This window comes from Cynocephalus volans, chromosome 14, assembly GCF_027409185.1.
Source record: "Cynocephalus volans isolate mCynVol1 chromosome 14, mCynVol1.pri, whole genome shotgun sequence".
Taxonomy (NCBI): Eukaryota; Metazoa; Chordata; class Mammalia; order Dermoptera; family Cynocephalidae; genus Cynocephalus; species Cynocephalus volans.
Genome location: NC_084473.1, coordinates 24699627 through 24722221, shown reverse-complemented (window position 1 = coordinate 24722221; position 22595 = coordinate 24699627). Strand labels below are relative to the sequence as shown.

At 37.0% G+C, this 22595-nt stretch overlaps 1 protein-coding gene across 21 annotated transcripts in view; it reads left to right on the top strand.

Moving 5' to 3' along the window:
* DTNB (dystrobrevin beta) overlaps nucleotides 1-22595 on the top strand; it is a 291517-nt gene that overhangs the window by 32623 nt on the left and 236299 nt on the right. For all 21 annotated transcript variants that reach the window (XR_010021624.1, XM_063077635.1, XM_063077630.1 and 18 more), the window contains exons 3-4: nucleotides 15366-15446; nucleotides 21437-21650. Coding sequence is in view for 20 of the 21 variants with exons in the window: in XM_063077635.1 (XP_062933705.1) it covers nucleotides 15366-15446; nucleotides 21437-21650 (295 nt within the window). In the remaining variant the exon portion in view is untranslated. The remainder of the gene's footprint in view (nucleotides 1-15365; nucleotides 15447-21436; nucleotides 21651-22595) is intronic.

Here is a 22595-nt window from a genome sequence, read left to right as displayed (position 1 = left end):
AAAAGACAACCAACAGAGTGGGAGAAAATATTTGCAAAATATATATCTGACAAAGGATTAATATCCAGAATATATAAGGAACTCAAACAACTGTACAAGAAGAAAACAAACAACCCGATTAAAAAATGGGCAAAAGAGCTAAGTAGGCATTTCTCTAAGGAAGATATCCAAATGGCCAACAGACATATGAAAAAATGCTCAGCATCACTCAGCATCCGGGAAATGCAAATCAAAACCACATTGAGATACCATCTAACCCCAGTTAGGATGGCTAAAATCCAAAAGACTATGAACGATAAATGCTGGCGAGGCTGCGGAGAAAAAGGAACTCTCATACATTGTTGGTGGGACTGCAAAATGGTGCAGCCTCTATGGAAAATGGTATGGAGGTTCCTCAAACAATTGCAGATAGATCTACCATACGATCCAGCTATCCCACTGTTGGGTATATACCCAGAGGAATGGAAATCATCAAGTCGAAGGTATACCTGTTTCCCAATGTTTATCGCAGCACTCTTTACAATAGCCAAGAGTTGGAACCAGCCCAAATGCCCATCATCGGATGAGTGGATACGGAAAATGTGGTACATCTACACAATGGAATACTACTCAGCTATAAAAACGAATGGAATACTGCCATTTGCAACAACATGGATGTTCCTTGAGAGAATTATATTAAGTGAAACAAGTCAGGCACAGAAAGAGAAATACCACATGTTCTCACTTATTGGTGGGAGCTAAAAATTAATATATAAATTCACACACACACACACACACACAAAAACCGGGGGGGGGGGGGAAGAAGATATAACAACCACAATTATTTGAAGTTGATACGACAAGCAAACAGAAAGGACATTGTTGGGGGGGAGGGGGGAGGGAGAAGGGAGGGAGGTTGTGGTGATGGGGAGCAATAATCAGCCACAATGTATATCGACAATATAAAATTAAAAAAAAAAATAAAAAAATAAAAAAATAAAAAAAATAATTAAAAAAAAATATTTCTCTTTTAGACACTAAGCACCATGAGAATAAGGATCACATTTGTTTATCATAGTAGCCCTAGTAACATGATAAGTATTTATTAAAGGAAGAATGGAATAAATTTCATAGAAATAATTTGATAGTTTATGATTCTTACGTGGTATAAAATTACTAAGAAAAATGAAGGGTAACAGGTTAGAACAGTAGTCCTCAACTCTGGAGCTAAAGTACAAGCTCTCCAGTTGATGCTACAAAATACATGATTCCAGGCCTCCGTGCTCAGAGATTCTGATTTTATTTTGTCTTTTCTTTTCTTTTCTTTTCTTTTCTTTTTTTTTAGTCTTTTTGTGACCGGCCGTACCGTGCTCAGCCAGTGAGTGCACCGGCCATCCTTATATAGGATCTGAACCCACGGCGGGAGCACTGCTGCGCTCCCAGCGCTGCACTCTCCCGAGTGCGCCACGGGGTCAGCCCTTTATTTTGTCTTTTCTAAAGTTTGCCAGTTTTATTAGTCTTTTCAAGGGACTGACTTTTTACTTTATTGGTCCTCTCTATGTATCTTTGTTTTCTACCTCATTATTTTGTGCTGTTATATTATTTTCTTCTATTTTAGGAAATTCTATTGTTCTTTTTCTAACTTGTTATGTTAGATTAAAAAGCCATTATTGGGGGTTTCAAGATGGCGGTGGCTGCGGCGGCTGGCGCGGAGTAGCTGAGGTGGAAAAGGCGGCCACTGGACCTCAGGCAGCCGGGAAACTTGTGGACCTTCCTCTTGCCATCTCTTAAGGGAGGACCGCTGCTGCTGGCCGGTCATGGGGGGTGACCGCCACTTTGCCCCCAGCAGGAGAGGCTGCCTCATTTACAGGCAACAGCTTTGAAGTGTGGAGCAGGAAAAGAACTGTTTCTTAGCTGCAAAAGCGAGTCTCGAAACAGGGAACACGGCACCAGGGCTGCTGTAGGTGCAGACAGGATCCCGGAGGCTGGGGCCGCGCTGAAGGCGGCCAGCTGCTCTATTCAGGATTCGAGGTTTCAGGCCGGCATTAAAGAAGATTCCTGGGAGCGCCCGAGCCGCGCCGCGACTGAACAGCCCGAGGCGGCAGTGGCCGAGAACTCGGAAGGCGACAAACCAGAGACAGAGAGTGAGCACCCAACCTGGCACAACCCTGTGAGCGACCCTTGGCTCAGTTCTGTTCGGGGGGCGGATGCCTACCTGGCTCCCACCTGCACCACCAGGCCACTCACTGCCCCGGTGCTGCCTCCATTTTCCCAGGTGCGGGCAGTTCCGCCCTGCTCGGCCATCACTGAGCCCTCCCACTTGCTTGGCCCAGCGCAGGGCTTTCCGGAGCCTGCCGGCCGGCCTCCTCTCCCACTCCCTCCCTGGTTCTCTGGCGGGGCTGGTGGCGTGGGGCGTCCCCAGCCAGTGTTGGGAGGGCAAGGAAGTACGGGCGGGCCGACTGTCACTCCACCACACCCTGGACTCCGGCCCCCGGTAAACTTCCTGTTACTGGGAGGCAGATACCATCTCTGCGGCCACCAGTTTGGACAAAAGCCTAACGAATTTTTGGTTGGGAATAGTGTGGTAGGAGAGTTCCCAGGTCCGCTTGAACCTGCCGGAGAGCAGGCTGCAGGCGGGCGCTAGACTCGGTTTATACCGGGGGGATACAAAGGTGAACAGACCCGAGAAAGATCTACACAGTGCTACAAAGGCACCCAGAGAGACCAGTCGTCTGTGCCTAGCAGAAACCTGGTAGACTTCCTGGGCGAGGCGGTGCTGAGCAGGGTCTTGAAGGCCCAGCTGATAGACAAGGGGTGCAGAAGACACGCCCCAGCCCACCACAGTGCGCACAGAGGGGGGAGACGTGCGGCCAGGGAGGCGGAGACTCGACAGAAACCACACACCCTGTGGGGTCGCCACTGCACGATCCAACAGCCTGGGCCAGAGCACACGGAACGGGGAGAAGTCCTGCACAGGAAGTGGAAGCTCAACTGAGATCACACACCCTGTGGTACGTGATCCACCAGCCCAGCACAGTCCAAGCTGACCGGAAAGGTGGCTCCCCGGAGAAGCCCAAGACCTGAGGCAACCACACACACAAGGCACTAGAGGCCAACTGAGCAGTCACGGAGGGAGCCATACCAAATTGGCAACCACAGCAACATCCTAGTTAGTCATTAGTCTCAAACCGGTGGACTGCGAAACCCCCTGCCACAATGAATAAACACCAAAAAAAAGATACCAGAAATACAGAAAATCAAGAAAGTACACCACCAAAAATTAATAAATCTCAAACTCTAGATCCTATAGAACAAGAAGCCCTTGAAATAACTGACAAGGAATTTCGAGTGATAATTCTAAGGAAACTGAATGAGATACAAGAAAACTCAGCTAGACATCATGATGAAATGAGGAAAAGTATACAGGATCTGAAAGAGGAAATGAACAAGGAAATCAATGTCCTGAAAAAAAATGTAGCAGAACTTGCTGAACTGAAGAAGTTATTCAGCGAAATAAAAAACACAACAGAGAGTTTAACCATCAGGCTTGTCGAAGTTGAAGAGAGAACCTCTGAACTTGAAGATGGGCTGTTTGAAATAACACAAGCAGACAAAAAGAAAGAAAAAAGAATCAAGGACATGGAAGAAAATCTGAGAGAGATATCAGACAACCTCAAGCGCTCAAATATCTGAGTCATGGGTATTCCAGAAGGGGAGGAAAATGGAGATTCCATTGAAAACATATTCAACAAAATAGTGGCAGAAAACTTCCCAGGTATAGGAAAAATCACAGATCTTCAGATCCAGGAAGCTCAACGATCTCCAAACGTATTCAACCCAAAAAGGCCTTCTCCAAGACATGTTAGAGTCAAATTGGCAAAACTCAGAGACAAAGAGAGAATCTTAAAAGCTGCAAGAGAGAAGCAGCACGTGACCTATAAGGGAGCCGCAATCAGGCTAACATCAGACTTTTCATCACAAACCCTAAAAGCCAGAAAGGAATGGGATGATATTTTCAAAATACTAAAAGACAAAGATTGCCAGCCAAGAATACTCTACCCTGCAAGGCTATCCTTCCGAAATGAGGGGCAAATAGTATATTTCTCAGACAAACAAAAACTGCGGGAGTTCACTACCACACGACCACCCTTACAAGAAATCCTCAAGGGAGTACTGGGTTTGGTTCCTGAAAAATAACTACCACTGCCATAAAAACCCAAGAAAAATCTAAACCCACTAGTATAATAAAAATGGCATTCATGAAGAGAAAACAAGCCAACAAAAACACTATCTACAACCTAAGGAACCAACAAACAAAGAAAGCAAACAGTAAATCAGAAAGCAAGGAACAAAAGAAACCTAAGACAACCAAACAACCAATAAAATGCTAGCAATAAATCAACACCTTTCAATAACAACTCTTAATGTAAAAGGATTAAATTCCCCAATTAAAAGACACAGACTGGCTGACTGGATCAAAAAGCAGGACCTAACTATATGCTGCCTACAAGAGACCCACCTCACCCATAAAGATTCACATAGACTAAGAGTGAAAGGATGGAAAAAGATTTACCATGCAAACAGAAAAGAAAAACGAGCTGGAGTAGCTATTCTTATATCTGACAAAATAGACTTTAAAGTAAAAACCATAAAAATAGACAATGAGGGACACTACTTAATGATAAAAGGACTGATGCATCAAGAAGACATAACAATCATAAATATGTACGCACCCAATGTTGGAGCAGCCAGATTTATAAAACAAACTCTATTAGACCTAAAGAAGGAAATAGACACTAATACCATAATAGCAGGGGACCTGAACACCCCACTGTCAATATTAGACAGATCATCTAGGCAAAGAATCAGTAGAGAAACACAAGATCTAAACAAGACTCTAGACCAATTGGAATTGGCAGATATCTACAGAACATTCCACCCAACAACCTCAGAATATTCATTCTTCTCATCAGCACATGGATCATTCTCCAGGATAGATCACATATTAGGTCACAAATCAAGTCTCAATAAATTCAAAAAAATTGCAATTATCCCATGTATCTTCTCAGACCACAATGGATTAAAACTAGAAATTAATAACAAACGAAACTCTGGAAACTATACAAACACATGGAAATTAAACAGCATTCTACTTAATGACATATGGGTCCAAGAGGAAATCAAGCAGGAAATCAAAAAATTTATTGAAACTAATGAAAATAATGATACATCATACCAAAACCTGTGGGATACTGCAAAAGCAGTACTAGGGGGGAAATTTATTGCATTAAATGCTCACGTCAGAAGAATCAAAGGATGGCAAGTGAACAACCTAACACTTCACCTTAAAGAACTAGAAAAACAAGAACAATCCAAACCTAAAGTTAGCAGACGGAAAGAAATCATTAAGATCAGAGCAGAAATTAATGAAATTGAAAACCAAAAAACAATTCAAAAGATCAACGAAACAAAAAGTTGGTTTTTTGAAAAGATAAATAAAATTGACAAACCGTTAGCATGGCTAACAAAAAAAAGAAGAGAGAAGACTCAAATAACAAAAATTAGAAATGAAAAAGGCGATATTACAACTGATTCATCTGAAATACAAGGAATCATTCGAGACTACTATAAACAACTATACAGCAACAAATTTGAAAATCTGGAGGAAATGGATAAATTTCTGGACACACACAAGCTCCCAGCACTGAACCGTGAAGACGTAGAAAATTTGAACAGACCAATAACAATAAAGGAGATTGAAGCTGTTATCAGAAGGCTCCCAACAAAGAAAAGCCCAGGACCAGATGGATTCACAGCAGAATTTTACCAAACATTCAAAGAGGAATTGACACCGATTCTTTACAAACTATTCCAAAAGATTGAAACGGACGCAAATCTCCCAAACTCATTCTATGAAGCAAACATCATCCTGATACCAAAACCAGGTAAAGATATAACCAAAAAAGAAAACTACAGGCCGATATCCTTGATGAATATAGATGCAAAAATCCTCACTAAAATACTAGCAAACAGAATACAGCAACATATACGAAAAATTATTCATCACGATCAAGTGGGATTCATCCCAGGGATGCAAGGTTGGTTCAACATATGCAAACCAATAAATGTGATACACCATATTAATAAACTCAAACACAAGGACCATATGATCATCTCTATAGATGCTGAAAAAGCATTTGATAAAGTTCAGCACTCATTCATGACAAAGACCCTCTATAAGTTAGGTATAGAGGGAAAGTATCTCAACATAATTAAAGCCATATATGCCAAACCCACAGCCAATATCATCCTGAATGGGGAAAAGCTGAAAGCTTTTCCTTTAAGAACAGGAACTAGACAAGGATGCCCACTCTCACCACTCCTATTCAACATAGTGTTGGAAGTACTAGCCAGAGCAATCAGAGAAGAGAAGGTAATAAAGGGCATCCAGATTGGAAAAGATGAAGTCAAACTGTCCCTGTTTGCAGATGACATGATCCTATATATCAAAGAGCCTAAAACCTCTACAAAAAAACTGTTGGAATTGATAAATGATTTCAGCACAGTAGCAGGATACAAAATCAACACACAAAAATCAGTAGCATTTCTTTTCTCCAATAGTGAACATGCAGAAGGAGAAATCAAGAAAGCCTGCCCATTTACAATAGCCACCAAAAAAATAAAATACTTAGGAATTGAGTTAACCAAGGAGGTGAAAAATCTCTATAATGAGAACTACAAACCACTGCTGAGAGAAATTAGAGAGGATACAAGAAGATGGAAAGATATCCCATGCTCTTGGATTGGAAGAATCAACATAGTGAAAATGTCCATACTACCCAAAGTGATACACAAATTCAATGCAATCCCCATCAAAATTCCAAAGACATTTTTCTCAGAAATGGAAAAAACTATCCAGACATTTATATGGAACAATAAAAGACCACGCATAGCCAAAGCAATGCTGAGCAAAAAAAATAAAGCTGGAGGCTTAACACTACCTGACTTTAAGCTATACTACAAAGCTATAATAACCAAAACAGTATGGTACTGGCATAAAAACAGACACACTGACCAATGGAATAGAATAGAGAATCCAGAAATCAACCCACACACTTACTGCCATCTGATCTTTGACAAAGGCACCAAGCCTATTCACTGGGGAAGGGACTGCCTCTTCAGCAAATGGTGCTGGGATAACTGGATATCCATATGCAGGAGAATGAAACTAGATCCATACCTCTCACCGTATACTAAAATCAACTCAAAATGGATTAAGGATTTAAATATACACCCTGAAACAATAAAACTTCTTAAAGAAAACATAGGAGAAACACTTCAGGAAATAGGACTGGGCACAGACTTCGTGAATACGACACCAAAAGCACGGGCAACCAAAGGAAAAATAAACAAATGGGATTATATCAAACTAAAGAGCTTCTGCACAGCAAAAGAAACAATTAACAGAGTTAAAAGACAACCAACAGAGTGGGAGAAATATTTGCAAAATATACATCTGACAAAGGATTAATATCCAGAATATATAAGGAACTCAAACAACTTTACACGAAGAAAACAAGCAACCCAATTAAAAAATGGGCAAAAGAGCTAAGTAGGCATTTCTCTAAGGAAGATATACAAATGGCCAACAGACATATGAAAAAATGCTCAACATCACTCAGCATCCGGGAAATGTAAATCAAAACCACATTGAGATACCATCTAACCCCAATTAGGATGGCTAAAATCCAAAAGACTCTGAACGATAAATGCTGGCAAGGCTGCGGAGAAAAAGGAACTCTCATACATTGTTGGTGGGACTGCAAAATGGTGCAGCCTCTATGGAAAATGGTATGGAGGTTCCTCAAACAATTGCAGATAGATCTACCATACGACCCAGCTATCCCACTGTTGGGAATATACCCAGAGGAATGGAAATCATCAAGTCGAAGGTTTACCTGTTCCCCAATGTTTATCGCAGCACTCTTTACAATAGCCAAGAGTTGGAACCAGCCCAAATGTCCATCATCAGATGAGTGGATACGGAAAATGTGGTACATCTACACAATGGAATACTACTCAGCTATAAAAACGAATGAAATACTGCCATTTGCAACAACATGGATGGACCTTGAGAGAATTATATTAAGTGAAACAAGTCAGGCACAGAAAGAGAAATACCACATGTTCTCACTTATTGGTGGGAGCTAAAAATTAATATATAAATTCTCACACACACACACACACACACACACACACACACACACACACACACACAAAAACCGGGGGGGGGGGAAGAAGATATAACAACCACAATTATTTGAAGTTGATACGACAAGCAAACAGAAAGGACATTGTTGGGGGGAGGGGGAGGGAAAAGGGAGGGAGGTCTTGGTGATGGGGAGCAATAATCAGTTACAATGTATATCGACAAAATAAAATAAAAAAAAAAAGCCATTATTTTCAGACTTTTCCTCTTTCTTATGTAAGCATTTAAGAGTAAACTTTACTGTGATTTTTTTTTTAATATCCCAGGTGTTCTGATATATACTATTTTCATGATCAATTCTTTGTGTTACTTCAATTATGAATTATTTACAAGTATTCTTTTAAACTTGCAAATGCTTTAATTAAATAAGTTTTATTAGGTTATGGATCAGGAAATGAGGGATGATCTAGAATCTTTGAATTTGTTGCTATTTTATATTCTATGTTTTTCTAAATATTCCGTGAGTGCTTAAAAATAATATATATGTGTTCTGCATTATTTAGATCAAGCTTATTGCATATTTTCTTAAAATCTCTTTTGTCCTTAGTCATTTGATTGCTTGATCTTAATTGCTGAAAGATGTTAAAAATCTCTGCTTTGATTGTGGATTTAAAATTTTTTCCCTAGAGTTCTGTTGGTGTTTTGAAGCTGTAGTTCTTAGATGCATACACCTTTCAAGTGTTGTCTACTTAGGAAATTGAATCTTTGTCATTATATAGGTACCCTTCTTTCCCTAGTGATACTTTTGCTTGAAAGTCTATTTTGTTGTATATTAATATAGCTATACTAGCTTTCCTTTGGTAAGTATGCCTAGTACAATATATATTTTTTCAGTCTTTTACTTTAAAATGTTCTGAATCCTTATGTTTTATGTCTCCTGTAAATAGCATAAGTTTGATTATTTTTTAAAAAGTGACAATCTATGCCTTGTTTATTCTGTTTTACTTTTTTAACAAATGCCCCTATATTTTATTTTTTCATCTTATTTTGTGCTTCAGTTTTGTCCTTTCATTGTTTTTTTCTTCCTTTGGTGCCTTCTTTTAGATGAATTGACCTTTCTTCCATTCCACTCTTTCCCTCTACTTGTTTGTGAGTTATATAAGGGTACTTCAAATAGTTCTTGGAAAAATAGAATTAAAAGATAATATGAATCTTTGCATGAACTTTTTGAAGTACCCTCATATATTCTTTTTCTATTCTTTCTGTGGTTATCCTAGAAATTTTAACAGCAATTACAATGAAGTCCAAAATTTATCAATATTTATAACTTTGTTCAAAGTAATACAAGAATATTAGAATGTTTTAGAGTACCTCCTTTGTGAAATATATGGTATTTTTAGTATTATTTTTTTAACTCCACAAATTCGACTTTGTCATTTTGTATAATCAATTTTTGTGAAATCCAATCCATTTGGTTATCACTTTCTTTGCTTGCTGTTATTTTTTTCTGTGAAATCCAGATAAATTTAAATCTAAATCTATGGGGAGTCAGCGCTGTGTCCCCACCATTTCTCTTTGGGGAACTTTTTCTTCGTGCTTCACCCATGAGGGAGTCACCCTTCAGGGTCTTGTTTTTATCTGTACCTTCCTCTCCGTTGGGACCTCTGGCTGAATTCCGTTCCCCAGAAACTTATTCCTACTGTGGAGAAAAAAATAAGGAAGTCATTTATGTTACTTATTTGGACTAATATAATTTTGAAAAATTTTTTTTATTAGAAATGCTCGTTAAAGTTTTCAGTCAATTCGGAAATGTTATTATACTTATATCTACCAGGTCTATAAACTCTTCTGCCCTTTCTCTGTCTTCTCTCCCCCATCCCTCTTCTCCGCATTTAGATTCCTTTTTCAGCAAAATACATTTCCTTCCTTGCGTCTCCATTGGCTTGCTGAGCACCTCACCAACTCTGTGGCTCCTTGGAACCAAGTGTGAAGTCCTCTGCCCTACCTGAAGGAAGCTAAAAGCATAGATGGGTTGTGCACGGAACAAGGAATTGGCTTCCCCACTACTTTTATCATCTCCCTCTATCAGCCTTTCTTTACTAGTGTCCAAAATTTTATCTATAGTTTGTCTAACCTTTTGACTTTATTTTTGGGAGAAAACAGATCAGAGTTTTTTGTACCTTCTGCTACACAGACTTTCTTAATTTTCACTTATTTATTCACTCAATACATGTTTCAGCTGCTAGTTTTATTATGTCCTGGTTTTAGGCATACGAGTACAGTAGTGAAGAATAATAACAAATGGTTTCTGCCTTCATGAAGCCTAACTTCCTGGAGATGGAAAGAAGTAATGATAGAGCAGTTGGAGCCATGATGGGGGAAGCATGTGGATGCAGGAGGATCTAGGAGAAGCGATGTCTGGGCTGAGTCAGTCTGATGAGGTGGTGAAGGAAGGCTGGAGCAGTAGCACTTCCAAAGGCTCAGAGATGAGAGGGCCTGGCACGTCTGGGTAATTACATGTAGTCCAAACTGATTTGATGGTGTCCAGACCTTTTAGTTGAGCTGGAGTCCTGTGCTTCCTGAATCTAGCTTTGATATAAGGCTCTCTTGGAGCACTTACTAAAAATGAGGATTCCAGGTTTTTTTGATTTTGATTCAGTAAGTAGATGTGGAGTGGGGCCTGGGATTCTATACATTTAGCATCGTGTCCAGGCGTTGCTTATGATCAGGTGGTGTTAATTAATCCTTAGAATCACGTCACTGTCTCCCACTGTGATTGCAGTTAGCACATTTAGCTTCATATCCTGTCACCACACACATGTTGGCTGTTACTTCTCTCTCTGTTATTTATTATTTATGTCTCCTTACTTATAAAAAGACCATGAAATTGATCTGGCTTTCACATTTGTCATTCCCCTAGAACTGTTCCCTTGCCCTGAAGTCAAAGGAAGCACTTGCAGTGACTAAAATTTCATCTGAGATTGCATTTTTCTTCAACATTTTAACAGAATAGAACTGCATCCTTCTTAGTGGAAATACACTTACTTGAAATATAGGAAGCTGTGAGTGGGGATCAGTTTCAGGCTGATATCCCAAATAAGAAATGTTTTAGAAGTAGTTGTGGAGTTTTGCAAAGAGTGGCTTTTAAAAAATAGTCCAGTGCTGTTCTCAGGGTTTTTCTTTATGGCTGGAGTAGCATTTTTAATAGAAATTTAAGCTTCTCATATAAGCAGATACAGTAATATTTTCCATTTGACTCTTTGCTTTCCTTGGTATTTGGTTATAGTATATAACATTCATATCTCATTGTCATGAATGAGGAGAGCTGTAATGTAGAAAGAAGGGTTAATGTCTTCTTATCCTTTTTCCATTTTTCTCCCACACCTCTTGGGTAACTGGTGTCCTCATATTGTCCCCTGTCTGCCCAGGAGCGTCACTGAGCTCTCCAACTGGGGCTAGAGTTCTGCCTGTGTTGTTGGTACCTTTTGCATTATTTCTTAAAAAGTTTAAAACATATTGTGATGTTAGTATTAAAGTGATGCTTTACTGTATTTCTTATAACGTAGTGAAGAGTAATCACTTCTATTCAGAAGCCCCAAAAGATAACATGATCATTTTCAGTTTCTTTACTGGGGGCTTTCTGTTGTATTTTTTATGTGCCAAACTACCATATTTTACAGTCAGGAAGTCAACCTGACATTTACATAAGGGAAGTATTAAAAAAAGTAAAGACTATCCTTAGAAGTGGTGTAGGAGGATTCTGTTTAAGGAAACCAGAATGATTGCTCCAGAAGAAGGTAGACATGTGGGAAGTTTTAGAACCTGATGGGTAGGATGTTGTTACATAAGATTTTAATAAAGTTTAAGGTTGTTGATTATAACTTAACTTTTAGAAATTATTTTGGGATTTGGACTGCTATTAGATTTTTAAAAATGATATTCTGGCTAGAGCTGTCTAGAATTTCAGAATTCAGTGCCATCCTACTCATATCTGTACCTTTTCCTCACTGGGTTTTAGACTGATGTATTTTCACAAGAGCAATGGCAAAGGAAAGCAGAGTGACACTTGATTCTTGACTAGTACCTGAAACTTCAGTGTAGAGATCTCTGGCAAACTGGGCAGGAGCATTTGGAGTTTCTCATTTTCCTAAACTAGATAGGTTTGGACTTTTGTGGTTCTTGCTCTGTTTCATTTATTGCAGTACCCAAATCTGACTCTGCACTGGAGAAAGGGTCTGAAGAGAGTGAGTAATACCAGGTGCACTGATTTTTTCCTGTAATTCTCCACTAGCAGACATGGCCTAATAAATGCCCCACAATCTGACCAATCAGATTAGTAATCTTTCTGTTTCTTACTTGGGGTTGGAACTTCCTTTTTCTAGCCATTTTTATTAGTTTTGTCAGTATTTCCTTTAAAAGTGTTTTATAAAAATAGATGTGTAGACATTAAAATTACTTGCAGTGATTTAATGACAGGTTATTTATTAAATGCCTTTGAACATTTGTCAGCATTCTTTCTTTGAACTATTGGTTTGTTTTTTGACAAATTAATATTTAATGATTCCTATTTAGTTTAACAAAAAAGTGTAAAACTTATACTCTGAAAACTACAAAACACTGTCAAAAGAAATTAAGGAAGACCTAAATAAATAGACATTCTGTGTTAATGGACTAAAAGACTTAACTTTGTTAAGATGACAATATTTCCTAAATTGATCCACAGATTCAGTGTAACCCTCATTAAAATTCCACTGGCTTCTTTGCAGAAATGGATGGGCTGATCCTAAAATTCATATGCAAACTCAAGGGACCACGAATAGCTAAAACAATCTTGAAAAAGAACAACAAAGTCGGAAGACTCACACTTTCCAACATCAGAACTTACTACAGAGCTACAGTAATCTGGCATAGGGATAGGTATATAATCAATGGGATAGAATTGAAAGTCTGGAATTAAATACATATATCTGTGGTCAGTTAATTTTTAACAAGAGTGCCAAGACTATTCAGTGAGAAAAGAATAGTCTTTTGAACAAATGGTGCTGGGACAACTGGATATCTATATGCAAAAGAACAAATTTAGATCCCTACCTCACACCATATAACAAATGAACTCAGAATGGCTCAAATTCTGTCATCACAAAAAAATGATAAGTTTTTGTGATGATGCATATGCTAATTACCATGATTTGATCATCAAACTTTGTGTACATATATTGAAATATAACTGTATTCCATAAATATGTACAATCAATACATGTCATTAAAAACCAAATAATTTAAAAAAGTATTATAGACCTAAATATAAGAGCTAAAACTATAAAACTCCTAGAAGCAACATAGGTATAAATCTTCTTTACCTTGAATTAGGCAAAGCTTTCTTGGGCATTACACCAAAAGGACAAGTGACAAATGAACAAGTAGAAAAAAGACTGGACTTCATCACAATGATAAACATTTGCGCTTCCATGAGCACAACCTAGAAAATGAAATGACTACCCACAGAATGGAAAAAAATGCTTGCAAATCATATATCTTGTGATTTCTATCTACAATATATAAAGAACTCTTATAACAACCCAATTAGATAGTGGGCAAAGTGGCTGCTAAAGGGAAAAGATTTCCTTTTGGTGTGATAAATGTTGTAAATTGATTATGGTGATTATTACACAACTCCTGTGTGTATAGTAAGGACCACTGAACTGTACACTTTAAATGGGTGAATTGTGTGGTATGTGAATTATGTTTCAATAAAGCTTTTATATTAAAAAAGAAAGTAGGGCTTTATAACATAGAAGGATAGAAATTTTGTGAGAATCAGGTAATGGAGGAAATAATTTTAATCATGACATCAAGGTAAAGTGTGATTGAAGGGGAGACTAAGAGAAACCTGTCACTTTTCAGTCAGTAAACATTCCTTTAACAGGAAATCTAAAAATTCTTCCTTTTTTCCTTCTATACTGTGAAATGAGCAGAAATGGAAGATGCTTGTAAATATTTTTAGAAGAATATTTGTGCCAATTCACTTTCCCATTATTGAGTCAAAAGTTGCTGTGAGATCTTGTAAAGGCAACATAGATGAAATAAAAAACTTAATGTTGTGGGCCAGAGCTATCTAAAGTGACCTTTAAATTCACGGAGACTTCATTTACAGCAAATTTGGAAATGAGAACAAAGTTTGATTTATAGACATGTAATTTTAGGCTTTGTTCTAGTTACTGGTGGCTGTGTATCACTTACCCTCCAGCAACAATTTATTTTGTTTGTGCATTTTGTGGATCTAGACTTAGAACAGCATCCAGTGCTGACGTCTTCTTGACTTTGCTTCATGATGTCTGGGTCTCAGCCGGAAGATCAAAGGCTTGGGACCTGAGTCATTTGAAGGCTTGCTCACTTACATGTTTGGCAGTTGGTGCTATTTTTCAGCTGATGGATCCAGCTCCTCTGCATATGAGCCTGTCTATGTGGCCTCTCCACGTCAGCTAGTCTGGGCTTCCTCACAACATGGCATCTGTGTTCTAAGGGCAAGCAAGTATCCTGAGAGAACATCAAGTGGTACCATCTTTTATCATCTATTTTCATACACAGTCACGTTCTAAGTCCTGCTCAGATTCAAGTGGAGGGAGATAATCTCTAGTTCTTGATGGGGAGGGACAAAGTACTAGAAACACATAAAATACGTCTCTGGAAATACTGTTGTGGCCAATTTTAGAAAAATACAGGCTGCTACAGTCCTGGACGGGGACTTAGAGGTAAGCTGGTTGAGCTCCTTCATTTTACACCGAAGCTGAGAAGACGTACGTAACATGGTCACAGGTGGCCAGGCTGGGGCTGGAATTTAGCTTTCCTGACTCTAGGCTAGGATCTTTCCTGCTATACCACCTGCTCCCCTATTCTAATCATGTAGTTCATTCACTCAAGACACGAGTATTCCTTCCCTCAGAGTTTTCTTAGGCTAGAAGATGGGATAATGTTGGCAACACTGTTGGCAGAATGCCTGGCATGTAGCAGGCATACAGAAGGTGTTTCCTAACCCGTCCTCCCTCCATTTTTATCAGAAGAAGGCCTAATTGACATTTTGTATACCGTGGCAACACAGTGGAATGGAGTCACTTTCTAGCGTTTAGAAATTAAATGTTAAATCCAGTTGAACATTTTTTATTTGTCCCTTTTTCAGGTGCTCAGAATTTTGATGTCATACGACTATCAACTTACAGAACAGCATGCAAATTACGATTTGTACAAAAACGATGCAACCGTAAGTCATTTCTACTCATTTCTGTGGTAGCTGGATAGAGCTCTCAGTATTATAAAAGATTTTAATATCTTTTAGTCATATTGTAGTATTAATTGAATTATTTTTGTCTTAAGTATTTATCAGAATATAAGCTTTGTAATGGAAATAATTTGTCATTTTACTTCTGTGTTCCTCAAAATGTTTAACAAACTCAGTGTAATTAGTTTTGAGGTTGTCACAGTATTAATGTTCTTTAAGTGGGAGAATTGATTTCTCCTTCTCACTTTTATTAATGAAATATTTTATACAAAATTAATGTAATTTATCACCTTCTGGAGGAAAAGAGAGACATTAATATTTTGGTAAAGGTATAATAAGAATTGATTTTCTTGATTTGGCTTAATATAACATGAGTCAGCCTTTTCTGTAAGTAATTGCTACCATGTGAATTATAAAATAGATAAATAAATTGTGTGTGTGTGTATATGAGGGGTCTTCAAAAAGTTATGGAAAGATTTGTATTATCTTTTAATTCCATTTTTCCACAAACTTTTTGAAGAACCCTCATATATATGTAATCTTTCTTCTCTTAATTTCCTGTGTATGTGTATTAATGAAAAACTGTTTATATAATGGAAAGAACACTAACCCTAGAATTGAAAATTCACTGTTTTAGACCTGATTCTGCCTTTTATTATAAACATGTGACCTTGGACAAGTCACTTTACATCTGATAAATTTTACCTTACCTTAAGTTTTACTCACAAATTCTTTTTTTTTTTTTTTTTTTGTCTTTTTTGTGACCGGCACTCAGCCAGTGAGCGCACAGGCCATTCCTATATAGGATCCGAACTGCCACGGGAGCGTCGCTGCGCTCCCAGTGCCGCACTCTCCCGAGTGCGCCACGGGGTCGGCCCCTTACTCACAAATTCTAGCTTAAAATCCTCTCCAAAGAGTTTGTCATGCTGTGCTATTGAAGACATGTTTCTTTTTTCAGTGGTTTCTCAAAGCATTGTTTTTCAAATTATGGGTCATACTTCATGAAATCATTTTGGTGGGCTGTAGCGAGAATTTAAAGTTTGTAATAGAAAAAACAAACAAAAAAATCTTAGAATGCAGCTTATGTGGTAAGACTAAAAAGTGTTTTGTGAAACTTTTGTTTCTTCTATATCTGTGTGTGGTGTGTGTGTGTTTATGATGATTTAAGTATATTTCTGTGGGTTATGTTCAAAAAGCTTGGAAACCACTGTCGTAGAGCAACTCTGGTTTTGATAATTCTTCCCATAATTATCCTTGGGAAAAAGTAGTCTGTGTGTGGAGTGTTGAGAGCCTGGACTAGCCTAGTGTCATTAGTAATATAAAGTAAAAGGTGCATTGGTTCTAAAATATTATTTTGTTACCTTTCACTTATGATTCTACAGTCTACCTGAAAAAAAATTTTTTTTGGTGGGTGTACAGTATAATTAGGAGTCAAATTAAAATTTTTTGCATATGTATGTTCAGTTGTCCCTACATTGTTTATTGGAAAGATCATTCTTTTCCTTTACTGCTAAAGAATCTTCTCATATTCATTAGGAGAAATGTATAAGGATGTTCATAGCAGTGTCCATATATGAGAAGATCTACTTTTTGGCCCTCTTGTGTTCCATTGGTCTGTTTGTCCTTCTAACAATAACCACACTGTTCTAATACCACACTAATTTTGATACTGATAACCACTATTATAGCTTTTTAATAAGTCTTGATATCAGGCAGAGCAAGTCTTCTACTTTGTTCAGTTTTTTTTTAAGATTCTCTGGGACATTTGCAGCCTTTTTACATTTATTTTCATATAAATTTTTTAATCTTTTGTCAGTTTCTACTAGAAACAAGCAGGGTAAGGCAAAGAACTCTGTGGGTTTTCTTTTCTTCTTTTATTTTTTCTAGTATAATTTACATATAGTAAAATCTACCCTTTTAATGTACAGTCCTGCTTGGATTTTGCTTGGGACTGAATTGAATCTATAGATCAAGTTAGGGAGAACTGACATATTTCCAATATTGAGATTTCTTCCTGTGAACATGGTATGTCCATCCTCCATTTATTTAAGCTTTTTTTTTTTTTTTTTTTTTTTTTGTCTTTTTTGTGACCGGTCGTGCGGCGCTCCGCCAGTGAGTGCACCGGCCATCCTTATATAAGATCCAAACCCGCGGCGGGAGCACTGCTGCGCTCCCAGCGCCGCACTCTCCCGACTGCGCCATGGGGTCGGCCCCTCCATTTATTTAAGTCTTTAATTTCTGCCCATTGTTTATAGATTTCTTTGTAGTGATGTTGCACATCCTTCATTGGTCTTATTCTTAGATCTTTGATGACTTAACTATACTATTATAGTTTTAAATTTCATTGTATGTTACTGATACATAGACATACGGTGATTTTTATACATTGACTTCACTAGGAATTGTTCTAAACTCATATATTAATTTTAGTAATTTATCTGTAAAATCTCTATGACTTGTGTGCACAATTTTGTTATTCCTGATTAATGACAGTTATATTTATTCATCTCTAATACTGATTTGCTTTATCCTGCAATTTATATTGATTAGGCCTCAAGTACAATAGAAATGACAATAAGTGGGCATTGCTTATCTCATTCCTGGTATCAGAGCAAAGGCATTCAGCATTTTATTATTAAGTAACATGTTTGTTGCAGGTTCTTTCTAGATAGCCTTAATCAGATTAAGAAAGTTCCTTAGTAGTATGTTTTTTCATTTCTAAAAATAAAGTTTATTTAAAAAGTTGTCTTTTTGATAATGATTTCTAACTGTTTTATTTTGATCAGAGAGCATGGTTTGTATGATTTTAATCCTTTGAAATTTGAGATTTGCTGTATGGCTCAGGGTATGGTCAATTTTTTATTCTTTATTTATTAATTTATTAATTACTTTTTTATTCTTTTTTATTTTTTATTTTATTTTTTATTCTTTGCATACTTGAAAATAAAGCATATTCTGTAGTCACTGGGGGCAGTACTCCATAGTACCCATTATGCCTACTTTGTTAGTCGTGAAGTTTAATTGCTGTGTTTGTACTTATTTTTTTGTATGTTTGCACTATCACCTGCTGAGAGAGGTGTGTTAGTTAATATGTCCAACTAAGCTTGTGAATTTGTCTGTGTCTCTTTGAGGTTCTGTTCATTTTTGCTTCATATATTTTGAGGCTATTCTGTTAGGTGTAAATAAATGTAAAGTTCTTATATCTTTCTGATGAATTAAAACTTTTATCTTTATGCAGTGGCCCTTTCTATCTCTAGCAATGTATTTTGTCCCGTCATTTAAAAAATTTAAATATAAATGAGGGTACTTCAGAAAGTTCATGGAAAGATTCATATTATCTTTTAATTTTGTTTTCCCACGAACTTTTTGAAGCACCCTTGTATAATTCACATACCATACAATTCACCCTTTTAAAGTATACAATTCAGTGGTTTTTAGTGCATTCACAGAGTTGTGCAGCCATCATCACTATCTAATTCTAGAGTGTTTTCATTGCCCCACAAAGAAACCCAATACCCATTATACTCCCCATGCTCCTTTCCCTCAGCCCCTGGCAACCACTAATCTGCTTTTACTATGGAGTCATGTATGTGCTATTTGCTGTCTGGTATCTTCCACTTGGCATAATGTTTCAAGGTTTATCTGTATTGTATTATAGGTTTATCTGTATTGTATCAGTACTTTATTCCTTTTTATGACTATAAAATTTTATTGTGTGAGTATACCACATTTTGTTTATTCATTCATCAGTTGGTAGACATTTGGGTTGTTTCCATTTTTTGGCTATTACGAATAATACAGCTATGAATATTTGTGTGCAAGTTTTTGCATGAACATGTGTTTTTAATTCTCTAGGAGTGCAGTTGCTGGGACATAGGGTAACCCTGTGTTTAACCTCTTAAGGAACTGCTAAACTGTTTTTAAAAGCAGCTTACAGGATTTTACATTCACATCAGCAGTGTATGAGAGTTCCAATTCCTCTAAATCTTCACCAACACTTGTTATTTTCCATTTTAAAAAAATTATAGCCATTGTGTAGATATATCACATTTTTCTTATCCACTCATCTGCTGATGGACATTTAGCCTGGTTCCAGCTCTTGGCTATTGTAAATAATGCTGCAATAAACATGGGAGGACAGGTATCCCTTCGACATGATGATTTCCATTCTTCTGGGTATATTCTTCTAAATAAATAAATAAATAAATAAATAAAAATAAAAATAAAAATAAATAAATAAATAAAAATATATAAATATAAATAAAAATAAATAAAAATAAAAATAAACAAACAAATAAATAAATAAATAAATAAACGAACAAATGGTGAGGGGGTAGGGAAGAAGACACAACAATCATAACAATTCCTTGAACTTGTTAAGACAAGTGAACAGATATGATGTTATTGGGGGGGGTGGAGGGAGAGGGAAGTGGGAAAGAGGAATTCTAAAGGCACGTGAAAATCAACTACATTGTATATGGATAAATTAAAGTAAAAAAATAAAACAACAAAAAAATAAAAAGAAAAATTATAGCCGTCTTAGTGTGTGTGAAGTGGTATCTCACTGTGCTTTTGGTTTGCATTTCCCTAATGACTAATGATGCCAAGCATCTTTTCATGTGCTTGTTGGCCATTGGTTTATCATTTTTGGAGAAACTTCTGTTAAAGTTGTTTGTCCATTTTTTAATTGGTTATCTGTCTTTTTTTTTTTTTTTTTTGGATGAGTTGTAAGAGTTTTTATATGCTGTATTTTGGATTCTAGACCCTTATCGGATGCATGGTTCACAAATATTTTCTTCCATTCTTTGGGTTACCTTTTCACTTTCTTTATGTTATTTTTTGAAGCACAAAATTTTTAATTTGAATAAAATCCAATTTATCTGCTTTTTCTTTGGTTGCTTACACTTCAGGTGTCTTGTTCCTGATCTTGAGGGGACAGCTTTCAGTCTTTCCCCACTAAATGTGATGTTAGCTGTGGGCTTTTTTGTAGGTGCCCTTTATTAGGTTGAGGAAGTTCTCTTCTATTCCTAGTTTGTTGTGTTTTTATTATGAAAGGGTGTTGGATTTTGCCAAGTGCCTTTTCTGTGCCTATTGAGATGATCATGTCGTTTTCCACCCCTTCCCCTGCTTTTTTCTGTTATAAGTAAAGTTACATCAGCTTTCTTTTGGTTAGAAGTTGCAGTCTTCTGCTTCCTTTGTTGTATGAAGTCAGGTGCCATTCTAACTATTGTTCTTTCAAGGAAATGTCACTTTTCTGTCTGGTTGAGTATTGTTTACTTTTTTCTTGAGTTGCCAATGCACTAAAGAAGATGTTTTTGTATTTCATCCAGGATTTTTAGTTATTTTCAAGGGGAGAGTAGATCCAGGTACCTAGCCTACCTTATTGCTGGAAATGAAATTTTAAAAAAAAAAAAAAATCAACTTCTCAAGCAATAGGGAAAATAGGCAGAAGATAAATTTCTTTTTAGCTTAAATTGGTCAGAGCTATGAGTAGTCTGTTAGGCATATTAGTGCTTTACTTAATGCAATTTTATTTCTTTATTTTTAGGGCCACAGAGAGTAGAGCTTGAGTTGTAAAATGTTGCTGAAGTTGCTAGGCTAAAAGTAATAATATAAAGTGACTCAAGATGATATAGCAAGTTACTAAAAGGGCTGAGAGTTCTTATGAGTTGTTCTTAATCTTTTTTCTTAAATTACCTATTGTTGGGAATTGCATGGGTCATTATGTAGAGAGACCTGAAATACTACTTAAATATGAAGTCTGGAGCTAGTTAGTCCTCGTCTACAGTGGTGGCTCCTTGATGTTTTCTGGGACTGACATTCTTTATTCTACCACAGAATGTTTTTCTTATTGTTGGCCGAAGAGTTTCTTTTCTTTAAACTTAAAAACTAGTTGATAAATTTAAGTGTCCAACTGTGAAGGAAGTGCCACACTTTAAAATTGCTGACAGTTTATTTTCTTTGTCTTTTAGTTCATCTTGTTGATATCTGGAACATGATTGAAGCCTTCCGAGACAATGGCCTTAACACACTGGACCACACCACCGAGATCAGTGTGTCCCGCCTCGAAACTGTCATCTCCTCCATCTACTATCAGTTGAACAAGCGCCTTCCTTCTACTCACCAGATCAGTGTGGAACAGTCTATCAGCCTCCTCCTCAACTTCATGATTGCTGCGTATGACAGGCTAGTACCTTACATGCTTGCTTCATTCCAAGAATGCCTGTCTCTTAATCGTTCTTCTTCCATACTGCCTTGCTAAGGGCTGTCAACTTAGAATCACAGTTAAAAGGGAAATTATTAAGTGTAAGTTCCTTCTAAAGACTGGGTAACAGTGACGTACTGTCTACCTTTCTTTATTCTGTAACGTCAAATGCCCTTGGACTATAGTATCTTGTTTTTATTTATGTCTAGTAACCCATTTTACATTTTTTCAGTGCAGAACATTGTCTAGTAAACCTTACAACAAGAGAAAAAACTATTTATAAGTGTACTCCAAATTAAAATGGAAATGATTTTCTACATTTATATTCACAGAGAATTAAGTTGGTATTATTAAAAAAAAACAAAGAAATCATAAAGCACCGATTTATGATTGTGGAAGCACAGAGGTTCATGGTTTGTATTCTAGGAACCAAGATTTCAGATTTCTGTTACCTTCTATACTGTTGGCCATCTGATTTGGACAAGTTAGTTCTCTCTGCTTCATTTTTTCTCTCTGTAGACCTACTTTGAGTTCACACATTTGTAAAATGCTATTAGTTACACCTTACAATAGTGAAGATTCTGTGAATTCGTAGTAAAACTATGGAAATGTCAGAGTCAAGTCATAATTTAGGCACTCACTAACTTCATAACATTTTTATAAGATGTTATCAAATTAGATATTATATCCATTTAATAGAAAATTATTTAAAGAAATTTGAATTTTTAAAATGAGAGTGTACAAGAGACGTAAGTCCCAGAATTCTAATGCCTTTTAAAAATAATTTAGGTTAGTGAATCCATAAGGTTAATTTTATACTATCCAAGGACTGGCTCTTTTGATCCAAAACCTTTAGCAAAATAAAAGTTGTTATTCTGTGGTGAGTAAGCAGCACCTTATAATGACACTGACACACTGACTAAATC